The 18,381-nt window shown below is 33.8% G+C and overlaps 1 protein-coding gene across 6 annotated transcripts in view; it reads right to left on the reverse strand.

Moving 5' to 3' along the window:
* LOC143452053 (transformation/transcription domain-associated protein-like) overlaps positions 1-18,381 on the reverse strand; it is a 131,284-nt gene that overhangs the window by 99,037 nt on the left and 13,866 nt on the right. For all 6 annotated transcript variants that reach the window (XR_013114940.1, XR_013114941.1, XM_076952876.1 and 3 more), the window contains exons 9-16: positions 15,049-15,234; positions 12,780-12,918; positions 8,336-8,481; positions 7,926-8,063; positions 7,431-7,571; positions 5,215-5,320; positions 3,597-3,835; positions 2,141-2,335 (exon numbers count right to left, since the gene is read on the reverse strand). Coding sequence is in view for 4 of the 6 variants with exons in the window: in XM_076952876.1 (XP_076808991.1) it covers positions 2,141-2,335; positions 3,597-3,835; positions 5,215-5,320; positions 7,431-7,571; positions 7,926-8,063; positions 8,336-8,481; positions 12,780-12,918; positions 15,049-15,234 (1,290 nt within the window). In the remaining 2 variants the exon portion in view is untranslated. The remainder of the gene's footprint in view (positions 1-2,140; positions 2,336-3,596; positions 3,836-5,214; positions 5,321-7,430; positions 7,572-7,925; positions 8,064-8,335; positions 8,482-12,779; positions 12,919-15,048; positions 15,235-18,381) is intronic.

Consider the following 18,381-nt stretch of genomic DNA (forward strand, 5'->3'; position numbering starts at 1 on the left):
CTTATTTTTTGATAGTTTGCATTGGAATTCCATACTCTTCTGCAGCTTTCTTAAAGATAGACTAGAGCAGGCTTGACCAACCGGAGGCTCGCGAGCCGCATGCAGCTCTTTCGTTCATATTGTATTTGTGTTTTTTAGCTTGTAAAGTATAAATGACTTGTAAATTTCTGTCATTTTCATGTTGGTTTGTAACATTTACAATAAATGTAGTTGAACAAAGGTGTGTATGTGAGTAAGGAAGAGACGGGGTGATATTCATGTGTGCCAATGTGTATAATATGGCTCTTTGCGGTTAACATAGTAAGAAGTGAGGCTCTTAGTCTCTGACTGATTAGCCACCCCTGGACTAGAGTTCACTGCCTTCTGTAAGAATTTTCTTCAGTGTAGTTCTTGTATCTTCTTGAAACAAGCACTCTTTTATGCTAAGGCTGTAACTATGTCACTTGAAAATAATATCCATTCAAAGGTCTGTTTCTTATTAAGCTAACGTAAATGTTACAACATACTAAGCTAAATTCTATTTCCAGAGTAAATGTAATTTCAATTAAACCTTTGTTAACTAAATCAATTTTTTGCAAACCCATGCTCCTAACCTAACTGCATATTTTTAATAAAATATGCTGTGGAAAAAAAACTATAAACAATTATTTATTATTAATTTAATTATTTATGACATATAAGTGTAAAACAAATATTTTTGACAGAACTATAGCACCATCCAGCTCCAAAAGCTGTATTTGTGTTAACAATAGGGTAAACCAATGTGTTATTAAAAATCATTACCTAAACCACAGCTCTTACCTTTGCACTGCACATAAGTTTAAAATGTTCAAATTTTAGCAAAAAACAAGTGTTTTATCTTTTTACACACAATTACAGTTAACAATGGATAAGGGACAAACAGTAATGACCAAAACTGAAAAAATTGATGTAAGATTAATATGAAACAGTTTTTTTGACATTATTTTATGTATGACGATCAAAAAATCCAATCCATCAAGTAGAAAAAGAGAGGTGTGCAAAGATACCCCTGAGTACAAATGTATAGATTTTTGTTTAGGTTAACAACAGAAAATTTGCAAACTTTTGGAATTGTAGGATTCAAAAGCCTATATCAATTGTACTACCAGCTTTGTAGGCTACATCTTTGTACCAAGTAGTCCATGTCTTCTGTGGATTCACCTTTTGACAATTCCATACATAGACAAGTGGAAATGTGTGTGACTACTGGCTGGCCATAGAAATTGTTTACTCGTAATTTTGTTTTACCCAAAATACTCAAATTCGGTTTTTGGTCGAATTTGTTTTCAAATTGGACTAAAAACCGAATATTTAAGATACTTGAAAAAACTGCATGAAAATCCTTTAATTGCAGGAATATATAAAAACTGCAGACATGAGTGTTATTGCACGTAACAGGAAATACAAATATGTCATTTGTGTATCTTTCTATTGCAAGTTACAACTAAGTAAGTTTAATTAATCCATTTCCTTAAATATATGAGACCCAGTTTATAGGCTCTGTTTGGTTCACTTTTACAATATAAAAACACTCAATGATTAATTCAACCATTTCCGCATCTTCTGATCTGATGTAAAATAATGAACATCTGAATTCAATTTCTTTTTCTGAAAATTTGGTTACAGACCGAATCCAAAAAACACGATTTGCTACACCCTTCTTTACAAAAAAAATTTTATTGTCAAACTTGATATACCTCTGAACTTGTGCTTGTGTTGACCTAGCATTTGCTACTTAGAACTAGCTAGTTAATACTAGGTAGAAACTTGCATGGGTTTGTATCCCCTTTTTATCCAAGGACGAAAAACAAAATGGTTGATTGAACTGACGATTGCTTCAAACAAGTAACGGTAACAAGGCAAACAATATATACGAAAAAACATAAGCCACCACAATCAGCAAACCAGTAAAATCATACTGCAGCCAACAATGAAACCATCATGTTTGTTTTCATTTGCACAGTTTTGAATACATACTAACTAGCAGCAGTACATAATCGTAATTCGATATAATGTTCAATTAGTGCCATACTTGTTTTTAATGTAACGTAATAACATTTTTAAAGTTTTTAAGATTTGTTAAAATACTTTAAACACACTCTATCTACGAAAACTTTACCTGAAGGGTGTAATTGTTATATATACGATCAACAACATATTCAATTGTTGATGAAAATATCTCTCGGAATATCATTGGGTTCATCATTGTGAACACACTCGCAAATTGTTCTAACACTTCTTTTTCTTCCTTTATGCGCATAGTAGGGCAGTTAGATGGTCTTACTGTCATTTGGCCATTACTACTGATGTTGATCTAAAAAACACACAGCAAGATACAACAAAAATCAACTTATACATAAATTTCAAACACTAAAAAAATTTGTAATGAACTATAAGTTCTAAAATAATTGTATTTCACATATAGGAATAAAATCTGTTGGTTGGATCACAGGACAAGAAGTTTCCAATCATAAACTATCTACATGGACATGGTATCTACAGTCAAATGTCCAAGATCACAATATTTCAATTGATGATGCTTGGATTCTGAGGCTAGCTATGGCTGCTTCTGTGCTGAACAGATTCCAGTTTCCAACTGATGCACAGATTTATGGTAAAATTCACAGGATCATCTAGAATACTGCTATGCCAAGCTTTCCAAATTCTATAGGAGTGTAGGGGCTTTCACTTACTTTGAGCGTATTGCACATACCAGCACACATGTCTACTTTTGAATGCATTTAAACTGACTAAAAAGGGCAATCGGTTTGGTCGTAAACCTTACTTCTAAACATTTCCAACTGGCCTGGTAAAATTACTTCTGACAATATGTCTAAATACCCGTTGAGGTGTTTTAATTCACATTGAGACATATGAATTCTAATAAAATAAAAATTATACAAATTTAATTGTCTTGTTTGATTGAATTGCTCAATTTAATTTGATTTACTATGATCCAAACCAGGGGACTCCAACATTCTTGTATTGCATAGCTTAAAGCTGAAATTGAAGAGTGGCGGTAAGTCAGGCACAAAGAAAGAGGCGTTATATTCCAAATAAAAAGAACTAACAATCGATTATTTTAAAAAAGCAACTATGAAAGCAATTAACCTTTTACAACATATAACGTCTGGCTGTATGTGCTACAATTTAACACTGCAATTTTACTTGAAAGTGAAATGTTTTCATTGAATTGAATGTGGCTATTTTCATATGTTGATTTTAGTTTCATTTCTAATGCTAAAAAATTTGTCTCTTACAACCGCTGATACTGCAAGACTATATTTATTGTATCTCATTCAGCTGTCCTTTTTAATATTCTTTCTTACTACTGTATTGCTATTTCATTTTCATATCTTTCAATAAAACTGTTAGTAGCTTAAAACAATCACAATTATCATTATTACTATAATTTGGTGAAGATCCCATCATTTATCAGTATATGAATACATCTGCAAAGAGATACGTTATTTAAGACACCTTACCATAATTCAAACATGATTGTAAAGCTTGTATTTCAAAAAAAATCACCAAATAAAATGTAATATTCTTTGTATGTCACTTCAAATGTTTACCTGATAGACATCAAGAGCTTTCAAAGCATAGCGAACAAGTTTGATAAATAATGCCGTCTCCCCAGGAAAGAACTGCTTATTAGCAGATGATGACACAAATTGACTACCATTAGGATCCTTTAGTAAGCTACTCTTGCTAGAACCAGCAGCTAATGTAATTGTTTTTACACCCCAAACAAGAGTCTTTACCAAACTTCGACAATCTGCTGTATTAGCAAGTCCAGAGTTTTTGCTGTCATCTGAAATTAATACAGAAGTCTTTTTATCTAAACAGAAAATGTGGCACAGTTGTTTGAAAGAGCTTTTGTTTGTTGGTCTAAAACAGGGGTGACGAACCTATTCGATGACACGGGCCACTTTGTCAGTTACGGCTGAGCAAGCGGGCCGCACAATTTTTTTAACATTTTGCATAATAATTAGCATTCAAGCACAACCGCTTCATTTGGCAGATTTTTAGCTGCTCCCGCGGCCGCAAAAAATACATCGATTGAGTGCGGCAATCTATTGAAGACATACTGCTGCGACTCAATTGTGCTATCAGCTTTTGATATCGCATTGCGCAAAGATTAGAAACTGGTGAAAGAAAGTTCAAGACTGCTGGTCTCACCGGACGCTTCGTTCAAGACTGCTGGTCTCCCGGACGCAAAATTTAACCCTAAATTCCGGACATGTCCGGAATTTTCCAGACGGTATGGCAACCCTAAGGTGTTATAGGAATTTCCTATAAGTCCTATATGCCTTGCATGTATGGGCGTTTGTCAAATCGTTTGGTGGGCCGCACAAAATTGTTTGGCGGGCCGCAGGTTCGTCACCTCTGGTCTAAAATGTTCCACCTACATTTCAGCTGTGAATGTGCACAAAGTTTTATTGTTATGCAGTTTTTTACCTGGTACCAAGAGTGAGTGAGCAACAAATATGTATGCTGGTAGGTGTACAGACACATAATCACTTGGACAGTTAATCACGCGACACTTAATCTCACGCAACACATAATCACTTGGACATTTAATCACGCGACACATAATCACTTGGACAGTTAATCACGCGACATTTAATCACACATTTACAGTATCGAAAATTGCAAGTCTAAACATGGGAAACGTGAGCAACTGCACGAAGATAAACTAAAATTTCACTTGACAGATAACGGTTATCAAGATACCAAGAAGAATCACACGATTGTTTCCAAATTTTAGTTTATCTTCGTGCAGTTGCTCACATTTCCCATGTGTGGACTTGCAATTTTCGATACTGTAAATGTGTGATTAAATGTCGCGTGATTAACTGTCCAAGTGATTATGTGTCGCGTGATTAAGTGTCGCGTGATTAAATGTCCAAGTGATTATGTGTCGGTGATTAAGTGTCGCGTGATTAAGTGTCACCAAACCATGTTGGTAAAGTTTGTGGAGGATTTATGTGTACCGTAAGTAGTTTTTGTGTGCTCTAAATTTTCAGTTGAATAAAAAACACCTCATCATGCAAAAAAGCAAACAACTTAAACAAAACATTACTATGGGTCAAAAAGGAAATAAGGCTTCTAAACGTAAAATGATTAGTTCTAGAAACATTATATATAACCTTAAATATTTAAAATAATAAACAATTCCCATAACCTTACCTATTTTATTGTCCTTGTCCATTTCAAGTAATTTGCTAGCTGATGATGACTGCGCAACTATTGAACCGTTGTTTAAAGTTGAAAAAGTTCCATTAGTTGCCGCAATCTGCAAATAAGATAAACTTCAAGTACCAATATACATAAAATTGTTAATGTTCAATATTTACAGCAAGTTTGTCAAGTATGCAAAGATATACATCATATGTTACTTGTAATAACTGATATGGTTTGAACTGGACAATAGATCTTATCAAAGTATAGGTAGGAAGTAGTTACAGAGCAAGGAAGCCACTCTTTCAAAAAGAGCACCTAACCTGTTACTCCGTCAAATAGGAGAACGAAAAGAAAGGGCCTTTTTGCCAGGTATGCTATTTATTAACAAAACCAAAGTTATTTTTTCTTTGGTGCATTTTTTGAAACCAGTTGCATAATTGTACGTTGTAACGCAGAACTTACTTCAAGCTATAGTGATTTATTATCAATTCTGAAAGTGAAAGAGTTTTCACATACATCTTGACACAATTTGTAGTATTCACGCCACACTACATTACAATTTAAGCATAAACCATTTAAATGATTGTGGTTACTGATACTATCTAACTAAAGCATATAACAGGTTTACTTTATTGTTGGCACAACTTACTTCTCACAAAAAAGTGAAAACAGTAGTCAAAAAGTCATTCTTAGCCTTAGCCACGTAAAGCGTTTATTTTGCTTTATGCACAATCATCACATCTCACATCATTACTAATTGTCTCAAAGTAACCTCAAAGAAATCAGCAAATCTTTTCCTTTTTTATTTGTCTACTACTTGTATTTGCTACAGCTATTATTATCTACTTGTATTTGCAGAGCTTTTTTGAAAAAAGAGTGAGGAGCAAATAGCAGGATAAATGAGCCCACTCCAATGCCGCTTTTAATAATAAGCAGAGGTGACCACACTAGTGATTGCCACAAAAGCAATGTGCTTCTGTCCAGCTGATTGTACTTGCTAGAAATAATATACTCACCAGAGTCATGTAGATAATAAAAAACTGCTTCTTTATTGCATTTAAATCACACCATACAAACAAGCGTATAACAAAAGTTTAATGACTTTGCAGTTATAGTGCTAGAAAAGTCTGCTAAAAAGGCAATGAAACATACACGCAATGGGCTGTCACTGGACACTGTATAAAAGACAGCACCAAAGCAACGACAATTCGACATAGTTTTTACTGCACAGCTGCCAGATAAATCTACTTATGTTTTTATAGGTGATTGTTTTATTGAAATGATTGACGTTCTGTTTAAAGATTAATAGCAATGTTGTGTCCAAAATGCACTGGTATACTAATATCCTAGTATACTAACCCACATTTAACATGTTATACCATTTCTGTTTATCGTTTATAGCAAAGCAATAACTTTTAGATAACCATGTTCGATGTTTGATTAAGTTTAATCCCTTATACATCATTAGGAAAGTAATAACATTATATCTATATCAACTTAGAAACAACTAACATCTGTGTCTACAGTTAGCATTACCATTAAGTCGAGTGAATGATGTAGTCAAAATTATTAAATCTTTCCAAACACAGGTAAAATGGAAGCGGCGAAAATATATAATTTTTTATCAGACCTGATAATACTAACTTGCAATGGATATTGAAGAAAATTTTCTTTCCAATGAAGAACTTTTACCCTGTCAATATGATAGATGGCAAATATTGCTTATCGTTCACGTTAGAGTTAGAAAACCTTTTTTAATGGAGGGATAGTTGGACTGTACTATAGATTATCTTGGGCACATTGGTGTCAAGTTTGTCAGGCATATTCAACAGACACAAAACTTCAGTGTGGATCTGTCACAGACCCTACTTTTTGTTATGTACTAATACTACAAAGCAGGGAAGAAATGAAATCAAAGCTTAAAATGTGCTAACGATGAGATTTTTCGACTGGTCACTGTTACAGTGTCACCAGTGACCAATCTATAATACTAACATTAATTATACTAACTCAATTTCATTATCTTATGCCATATTCAATCCAAGCAATTGTTTTGTTCGGATATTGTCTGCATGATCATGGACAGTTGTTCAGTGGAAACACAAGTTATATACCGTATATAAGAAAAAGAAAGAAAAAGCATTTCTCTGGCTCTATTCAACGGTAACCAGAAATTATATTAAAATTGTACAACTGTATAATATTTCCATATGGTAACATACCGATGTGGTGTTTGTAGTAGATGATACATCATTCTGTACTCGACATTTGGCAAATAATGCTGGCAAAAGATGATTAGTAATAACCCGAAACTTGAGAACAAAGATGTTTAACATATATATCAATATTTCTCTGCCTTGTATCTGAAAATGTAACAATTCCATGATATAGTAGATACAAAAAATGCATAATGCTGACACATTTCACAAAGGTGCAACATTAATTTAATATACACCACTTCACCCAAATATGGATAAGCAATATCAACAATGTAGTGTTATAAATCATGTTATATTATGAATTCATGATACAATGCAGTCAAACAATCCCATGATATGGCACATGAAATATAGATTTTGTTTGACCTTTGTACGACCTACCCAAGACAATGCTTGGCATATGTTTTTAAACAATTCTTTACTACCAAATGTAAGGTATTTAGTAAGAATAGGACAAGTGCAGTCAGATGATATATGTGACAACAAAAAGCAGCTTACCGGCAAATTTTCACTCTCGCTTTTCTTGGTTATTCCTTCCACAAGGTGTAGCAAGAGTTTACAGGAAACAGTTTGAAAAGCATTAGCCAAAGAGTCATCATGCACATTCTTTGCGAAAAGATGTACAGCAGAAGATAGCTACATAACCATCACAACACATGTGATTTGTCTTACTATAGTGATATTTAAATTTGATGCACGCAGAAATGTTTGCAATCTCCAAATAAGTAACAAAAACAAGCACGCCAAAGGTTAAAACAAAGTTCATTTATAAGCAGCTTTATTCCTTTAGTTATATTATTAACAAAGAGTTAATGGCAACCGGACAACAAGCAGATAGCAACAACATTGCGACAAATAATTAATCAAACAAATTTAATCATTACAAATATCATTTTAACATTATTAACCTGAGAAAGAGATAATTGTCCCCTAACATAATGTGTGAGATCTGTTAATGTACTATACGCCAAAGTTCGAAGAGTATCACGGGCTGACCAACCAGATCCTATTAAAATATCTTCGTTCAAGAGGGTATCCATATGAGGCACAAATCCTGCAATTAAGAAATGTAGGAATTACACACAAAATAATAAATAAACGTTTATTGCATAACGTAACTTATCAAAATTTTTTGGGTTGGATAAACTTGCAAAAATTCAAATTCTGGGAAATTGTTTGATTTCAAAGATTGACAAAACCAGACCGTTTCAATAATTCTTTGTACAGAAGATATCTAACCACTATGCCTAAAATCTTGGATAACTAACCAAAGACCTCACACTTCACTGAAATACTTGTTTTGACTAGAAATATATAACTTGTTCTTTGTTGTATCAATATTTTATCAATGTCTAATATACAAGCAGCCTAATCCAGCACAAGTAGTTAAATAGTCTGAAATAGCAATTGATCACATATGTAAAAGAGTCAGTAAAAAGAAAATTAATCAACTCTGACACCAATTTAAGAATTCAATGTATTGCACCATTAATTCACCTCTTACTAAACCATCATTTAATGAATAAGAAACCCAAACAAATTGGATCGATATCGATCTCCAGATCTTCTTTTTCAGTGGATTTATTAAAGATAGAATTCGTTAATCGTATCACGTTTCTAAAATAATCACATAGTAGAACAGCTCATATTCCCCATCACTAAGTTTACAAACTTACACATACACAACACGCAGAACATGGGACAAGAGTTCATAACTGGGAAAAAATGCTTGGAAAACAACGGTCACTGATTTATGTACATTGTGATGCAATACTTGACTGTTATGAAACTTATGACACATTGAATGTGCCAACTATGGATGACATTTCTTGATATCACACTTTGCATACGTTTATTGAAAGTAAATATTCAATAATAAACGATATTCTTTTGATGTTTGACTTCGTATTAATGACCAAATTATTGTATTTAGCTTGTACACTTACGAAACTTCATTTAGAGGGGAACTGAAGCCATTTTCAACCTGTTTTTTAAAAAAGGTAAAAGATACGCTGATTCCAAAAATATAAACGAAATTTCTCTATCTCGTTAATGAGTTATTTGAAAAACCGTTTTCAAAAATTGTGCGAGGAGATGTGACGTTGTTGTTCGATCATAGTTTAAGCACAAATCAGGTCCATGAAAAGTTGCTGTTGCCATATCATTTTGGCGAATTTAGCTGTGGTATTAGACAGATTATTTTTCTATTTTTTAAGTAATGGACGATTAACCAATTACAAGAAGCACTTTTAATCAAACAAGTGTTATCTGTATGTGGATTGTGTGACCGTAGCTTTAGGTATCCTAAACCTAGTCCCCAGATACTATATACAGTTTTATTAAGCCTATTTGATTTTCCAATAATTTTGGAAATCCAGTGCTAATTTTTGGATTCTACCAAATGAAACACAACAGTGTTTAAGATAAAACTTGATTGAGTATGAAAAATTATGGTTAACTTGATAGTTAGGTACCAGGAGAGCACCAGAAGACCAATGAAAAGAAGCTTGCCACCAAGCAGAAAAGTAGACCCTACTGGAAAGTTTGCTTTCAGTACCCTGGATAAAAGTGCTCATAAATGTAATGCCAAAATTTACACCACACCAACGTAATACTTATAATATAGAATGTAGGTTAAACCTAAAGCAAAACGGTAATTCTGCACCGGAGAAATCTGGCACATCTAACAATCTTTCTAGTAGGACAGTAGGATCAAATTTAAGGTCGAGTGCAGAACCGTGTTTTTCATTAGTTGCTGCTTTGCTAAACCTCTTCTACTCAATTTGCGATGTTATATTGTTCTACACTAGACCCAACAGCTGAATGAAAAATTTCTCTTAATTGTAGGATAAAGTGACAGTTTTTAAAATAGATGTTATGCTGAAATGTTGATTTCTTTGTGTATTCTGCTAGTCTGAACTTAATGCTTTGTGTGCGATTTAAAGGGGAACTGAAGTAATTTTCGAGGTACTTTTTTGAAAAAAAGGATAAAATACACTCATTCCAATTTTTGCTGCGTGAAGTGATAAACATGACCAGTATGGCTTTATTTATTATCTTTATTGATAACAATATCTTTATTGTCCATTTATCTTATTTTAACAACCAATAATTAATTATCATTGATTTTTTAATGTGCATTGCGTCTCATTTTCCATCGCATAAATGTATCTTTTTCGTTTTACACTGGCTCTTTACCCAGTTCAAGCTTTTACAAAGCCTGGGCAGAATGCTGCTTATGAAATTGTTTTGTGAATTTTCGTGGTTCCTAAGTTTTTTGTTTTGGTTTCATTATTTCTTTGGATGTTGTTACCATATCAAGAAAATTTATAAACAACAGTAGGCCTATTTCAAACAGCTGTGTCTTAAAATGTCTTCTAAGAAAAAACAACAAAACATAGAAAATCAGGTAAACTTTGCAGAGCCCCTAGTTGCTCAAATTCGTGCTACAATGCAAAAGGTTTATTTCCAAAAATCCTTTCCATCACTTTCCACACTCTGACAAAAAAATTGTGGGAAAATTGAAATTGAATCGAAAAACTTAAAAAATTGAATTGAAAATTTGAAACATGTAAAGAATCTTGGCAAACATTCTACTATATGCAGTGAACACTTTGAACAGCATAACTATGAAACAAAAATTTAGTTTGATGAAGATGGTAAAGCAAAGTTTGTGCAAATAGCAAAACTAAAGAAAGGCAAAGTCCCAACAAAGTTCAACTTTTCTGCATATTCCAGTGGTGCTACAGATAAACCTTCATGTTCTACGACAGTTCAATAAGAGTCAGGAAAGTGCTATGAAAAAAGATTCTTGAAAGAGAGGTCATTTTATTGGTTACTACCATGTTGCACTTATGAGTATAATGTCTTGTGTGATTATTCTATTGTTAGTAAGCTCTATATCACTTTGTAGAGAAAAGAGGATATACAGTAGACTGTAGTATTAATGCAGCAGCTGACAAACACCATTGTCAAGGGTCCTGATAACCTAGTAACAGATTTGAACATCAAGAAGTGATAGCTAAAAATGAACATATATACAGTATTTATATATATATATATATACTGGTTTCACAACCCTTGCATGGCTATGTCTTCATTTTGATGTTACCGCACTCTATAAAGTGGCCTAATTAATATTCTTGTTTTATATAATTCTCCATAAACACTCAGTCCTTGCTTGTATGTCATATTGAACATTTTTGTCTGGTGTAGAAAGATTCAGGTTTATTGGCAACAACATCCCAATCTACACCTTCAATACAGTCGAATCCGGTTAATTGCATAGTCAATTTGCCAAGCTTTCTCATACGTTTACGCGAAAAAGCAAATTCGACTTATTGTCTTACTTGACGTGCAAAGCTGGTCATGTGTAAAGACATCAACACGCAAAACACTAACGTTTATTGTGTATTGCGATCATCCATTCATTCAAACACGCAAAACATGAAAATATGCTTTCTTGCATTTGTGTTTTTAAACGAACAAATGTGGCCATGTCCGCCCCTTCAAACTGTGTAGTCGTCGGCGAATTGTATCAAGTGCATGCAGAACTTCTTTATTTTTTGGTGTAGTCACAGCGATTTCGTCAGCAGAGCTTTCTTTATTGTTGTCGTCTTTTTCAACTTGTTTGTTTCGTAAAATTTCTTCACATATTACGGCATCATCTTAACGCAACGCTTTAATGAAACTGAAACAGTGGGAATGTTAATGTCTGCGTATTGACAGCCACGTGTTAATGCCTAAATTTGGCATTGTCTGTTTGATTGTTTTGTAACAAAGCGCAGTACAAATCGCAAAGCTTACGCATTGCGTATGCGCTCCCAGTGCGCGTTGTTTTCAATTTTATTTTTTTTAAAGTTTTGAATAATCGAATAAATCACCTTCATTTTTATTCAATTAAGCCGCCATGTGATAAACCGAAGTATTACCTTTACAAATGATAGACTATAGTTTAGGACTTGCGCTCTTTATGCGATAAAACGAATTATTCGATTATCCAGAATGCAATTAACCGGATTTGACTGTAGAAGAAATATTATCAAATCTGGCTTCTTGCATATGAATCATGTCAGAATAATAATCTTGGTAATGCTTAAGTTACTTGACGTGATTAGTTAGTACAAAACAAATCTTTCTTAAAATAACAAGTTATGGAAAGGCAACATTCTCAAGTCTCTGTTGAGGTCCCTATCAAACTAGTCCAAGTGACTGTTAATGCGACTAGTACAAGTGTTAATCACAAGTACATAGTGCAATTCTAATACAACACCTGCAAAGTTATAAACAAACCACAGTACCGTTATCTGCAAGAAAAACTTCACGAACAAAATACATTTAGTAGGAACTTACTTGTCTTCAAATCTGTTTGAAGGATGTGGCGTACAGCCACTAAAAGTTCCTTACGTAGAGAAGCAACTTCTGGAGTACAATTACGCAAGAGTTGTAACATTGCTTGTACCATTTCATTAGAATATTGAATGATGTTTTCCTTTGTGAAAACATTCGATACGTTATAATACAGTACATTAAATAGATAAAACTTTAATCCACAAAAAATTTGTATCAAACCTAAACAAAATTACTTCATTCTAATCCTTGTTATATTTAAAAGTTTTTTGCTATTATAAATGGAAAATCATTATTTTGCAACGGTGATAAACTGACCCTACTTCTGATACAAGCCATTCAAAGGAAAATGAAAATACACAAAGCCAAGTTTAAAAAAAAACAATTAAAAAAAGGCAAAAGCATTTTAAAAATAAGGTATATATACATTTATGCAAAAACTGTAAAAAACAATTTGAGATCAATTTAAGATCAGAGTTCAAATTGCAAGCAATTTAAGATCAGAGTTTAACAAAGCTGTGTTGTTGCAATGACTTAAGCTACATTTAAACAATTCTTTACGCCTAAGAAATGGAAAACAACTATGGTAGAAAAGAAAAGGATTTTTATTCCAAATGGGAGCTGGATTACTTTGATGGAGAAAACAACACAACCCATGATGTGTTAAAAAATGCAGCCAAGTTTTGAAGACTGTGAAAAGAGATGATGCAAAACAACATCTTCGTCATCCTGTGTCCCAGAACAATCAAAAATTAAAAGTTGAGTCTACAAAGATCTGTGCAGAAAATTTGATAAAGTATCTACGACAGCAGAAATCTTACATCTCTACTTTTGCTAAGTCCAATAATAATCGCTGCGAAGCTCATTCAGAGAGGCATAGAAGAAAAATAGAGGAGAGGCATTGCGGGAAAATTGTTAAATAATGCCTCATGCACATTGTTAAATGTATTCATCCTTGCAAGGAAACCGATTAAATTATTCATTGATTGCTCTCTCGAATATTACTATTCAATACAATGCAATATGATATTACAGTTAAAGTTCTCTCTGCAGGATGTCGACAAATCAATAGATATCAATGACTCAGCACAACTGCTAGTCTTTATTTGGTGTCTGTCTTCAGACTTTGAGTTGTTTGAGGATCTTCTCTAAACGAAAACACTGTTATTTTCACTTGTCCATGGAGACTACTCACAATTGCGAAAAGACATATTTATTGCAGTTAAGAATGCCCGCATTACTCTGGATTAGATCTGAAAAAAATCTTTGTGGCATTTGCACAGATGGACCTGCCATGACAGGTAAACAACAAGACTTGGTAGCAAAACTTTCAAATTACTTATCCAAAGAGTATGGTGATAAACAGCTCATCAACCCTCACTATGTTATCCATTAAGAAGCACTGTGTACGAAATCTACTTTAAATACCATTTTGAAGGACATGAATCATATTATCTTGTTCAGTCGCGGTGTTACTTTTAAACAATGAAATGCAACAAAAACGTTTTGCATCACAATGAGTACTTGACGTAACCTTTCTATATATGCTTTGATTTTAAAAGTTGTTTGATTTAAAGAAAATAAAGTTTAAAATGAGCACTGGCTACCAATTTTAACAGCAAAATACTTTTTTGTATATATCAGACGTGGGCAAACTGCGGCTCTCCGGCATATTTTTTGTGGCTCTTCTAGTCGAATCGTAAAATTCCAAAAAATGTAAAGGCTACCAAGAGTACCGTTTATGAAAGTTTCTGTGTAGTTTTTCTTTATTTAGGCCAGGATTTCGTTTATGACGTAACACTAGACATCGATTCCGACATTGTTTTCAGGTATAGATTCTATACTCTATGGCAAAGGTTGTCAAAATGCACCTCACCAACATGTTTTTATGGGTCTTTTAGTTAAAAAGTAATATCCCAAAATGACTACTAATAGTAGTATAATAACCAAATTGACAATCATTACTGATTTTGCGGCTCGCTGGTGTTTATATTTTTCCGCAAGTGACTCTTTCATTGAACAAATTTGCCCACCCCTGGTATATATGGTGACACCGTCAACATCTGTAATTACCAGTAGAAGGCTCCAATATTGCACAAGAAAATATCAAAAAATGAATGGTTGTTGATCGTACATTTGGATATCAACTCAATAATATTTCTAATTGCATTTTATCTGATTTTATTATAAAACTCTATGACAAGGAAATTAAACAAGTAAAAAAAATCATTAACAAAAATTTATATTATCATATTGCTTCTTTATTACTTACATGATGTGATCGCACAAAAAAGGCCACAAATGACAAAGTTTTGACTTGTGCAGCCATAAAATCCACGAATAGTTCATTGTTAAATGTTGGTCTTTCTCGAGCTGCTTGGGAAGGTTGAAGCAGAAGTGTTTTCATGATTAATGGAATGAACTCAGCAACAAAATTCTGTGTAGCTTGTTTGTATAACTAAAAAAGAATTCAATGATATGCAATCCACAGTAACTAATCTAAAAAAAACTAATTCTACACAGCAAAAGCTCATTAATTCGTATTTTTATTATACTTAGAATTATGACTAAGTTTTCATAGTTTTTATGTCATTCTTGACTGTCTAGACACTGAACAGAGTCATTGAAATGCTTGGAGATATATAAAGTTTAACAGAAACACCCCAGTTTTGTGTCCAGAGTATGAGCTTTCTATGAACTTCATCTTGAAGTATGCTCGGTTGGTATTTTCCAATTTAAAACAAATCTAACTTTAAAGAATTCAAGCAAAACTTTCTGGTTTGAAACTTTCCTCATGGAAAGTTTAGCATCTTTAATTTATCTAATTGAGTTCTAAACATCGGGAACCTTAACTCACCCTTTTTCGTTTTTTTGCGTGACAAATAAATGGCAAAGCTTATTGCAAAAAATAAGCTTTGAGTGTATGACAATTATGGTATAAGAAAGTTACGTTTTAGGTTAAGATTTTGAGGTAGCTTAGTTAAACTAAGATAATTTTATTATCAGTGAGTTGGTTTATTTGTTTATTTAACTAAGCAAATCTTCCAAGTTGTAATTGCTTACAAAACGATAATAGGCTGTAGCCTATAACCTTGCAGTGAACAGTGAAATACAACTGGTTTTAGATACAGGGGGTAAATATCGTCGTTAGATGCGGTGTAGGTGTTTGACTCTTGCAAGTAATTTTAGTCACTTTGCATCGTGTAAGTTCTTTTATATGTAAACAATTTATCAGAAGTTTCCTTTTTGTGGTTACATGTGACAATTACGGAAGATGTATTTTGAAAAGCATTTATCTCTGAAAACTTAGTGAAAGTTATTTTATATGATAGCATAATATGTTACAATGGTTGTTGATGGGACCCATGAACCAGTTGCTTTAGGGACCGATGGTCCAGACCGAAAAGTTTGCAACATGCGCAGGGGATTTTTAATCCCTCAAAAACAGCAAAGTCCCCACTCCAGCCAAAAAACCGCTGGTACATAGCATTCAGAAATGTTTTTTGATGATGCATCATGCGACTACTTTAGTCTCTATTTTGTGTTTTAAGTAGTTAAATGCTATGATTTTCACTTTGTATCCCATGCAAAATTTCTCGTTAAAAGGTCCCATATGGGTGGTTCATTGGTCCCCAAGAGTGGGATCAATGGTGTGATATGGTTACGGCTTGCTAATCGATTTTACTTTTTGCTTGCCTAATAGTCGATTCTCACTTAAATTTATCATAAAAACACTAACTTATGCTGTATTACTAATACTAATACTATAGTAGACCTATTAGTATACTATAAGCTGATTAAACAATGGTAAATACATGTTGTGTGCCAGGCTGTTATAGTTATAGTTCCTGCAAGACGATTGGGAAAATTGCATTGGTTTGTATATAATTAGGAGCGCAATTCCAAGAAAAGATTGAAAATTAGCAAACTCACACAGAGTATGTGTAAAGCATTTTTATCAGCATGATTTTCAACAAGTTTCCACTGATAAGCATTAAAAAAGGGTGCATTTCTCGTGATTCCCAAGCATTGAAACTGGTCAGGTTAAAATCTATTGCAGTTCCTCAGATATTTCCTGATTTGCCTAAGTATCCTTCAGGTGATGCTTGTTCGTCTGCAGCAAATAGTACAACTACCAGCACTGCTGCTTCCAGGGATGATTTAGAAACAAAAAGAATTAAACAGCAAAATCAGAAAGCACTGGATCAAGAAACGTCGTACAGTTTCAAAACTTTTGTAAATAAGTTGGAGAACACTGCTACCCGTTGGTTACTCTGTTGTATACCAGGACAATGGCATTTACTTGCTTTATATAAATTACTCTAATATTGCAACCATTGCACCACAATTGTTAATATTTGTCATTGTGGCTGAAAACATTGAATCTTGTGCATTTGTAAATTCTACTCTGGTTCCATCTCATTTATTTAGACATTTGCTACCTACTGGCTCACTGCCAAAGATGCCTGGAAAGCAAATCTTCTAGCTTTTTGCAAGTCTCTTCTCTGCAATTCTTCGGTACTTAGTCATGACATTGAGGCTAATATTGATTTGCCTGTAGCTTCGTTAGATCGCAGAATTCTTTTTGAACCATTGATTTATGAAAATGACAATTTAAGTCAACTGCCGCTGCTTCAGTTTATCATTGGACAGTTAAATAGTTTCCAAAACAAAGTCGATTGACAAAACTGATTTTTTCGTTGAAGAGCATGCTGGCTTGCAATACTTAAGAAGAGAAAGGTGCCTCTTTGTGCAAGGGAAGATAGCTGGATATGCTAGTCTTACACACGAAACATTCACGGCATGTATGCAGATCATTGGTGCAGTTCATGATGTAGCATTTTCAACAAAGACATGCATTTTCTTATGTGCTGCCTGGAATTTTTTTATCAGACCTAATCTAAGGTCGGTTTGGATGGTATGGACAAGTACCTGGAGGAAACTTTTATGTGTCACTTCAGAAAACTGTTGAGCAGAGAAAAAAATCGCATCTAGGTCAGCACAGCATCTAGGTTGGTTACTATGGGCACTGTCCCTTTAAATGACACAACTGCTTCCTCTGGAATCACTCTTGAACTTTCATGGCTGGTGGACTTCTTATCTGCAGTGAGGCTAGATGAACTTTCTGAAATGATGCTAACATTACTTATTTTTTAAGTGGCTATATTGTTTTGGCCACAGTATTTCTTGTATGAGAAAATGCTTTGGTTGCAAACATTTTTTTATGGACACTTATGACACACCACAACATCAAGCATGCGTACCAAGAGAGCATGTTCATCTATTTCAAACTGCTCATCGTGGTGGTCTTTATGCACCAACCCAACTTTAAGATGACTGCGGTTGTCGTGCAGCTTTACACGGCAATTTCAGCTGATGATGTGGTCAAGGCAAAACTGATTGCTCAACCTAACCAGCGTTCAGCTTTCACCACTGGTGAAAGTCAAGCTGCAGCAGGCGATTCATGTAAGAGTTTATTAAAATAAAAATGTTTGGCTTGTTTGCATTTCAATTTTGTGCTGATCATGCAAACGGCTTTTAATTGCTTTGTAAAAAAAGGAATTGAAACGTTTTAATGCTTCAAAAGTTGCTAGATGAAACATCA

This window comes from Clavelina lepadiformis, chromosome 4 (assembly GCF_947623445.1).
Source record: "Clavelina lepadiformis chromosome 4, kaClaLepa1.1, whole genome shotgun sequence".
NCBI classification, from domain to species: Eukaryota; Metazoa; Chordata; class Ascidiacea; order Aplousobranchia; family Clavelinidae; genus Clavelina; species Clavelina lepadiformis.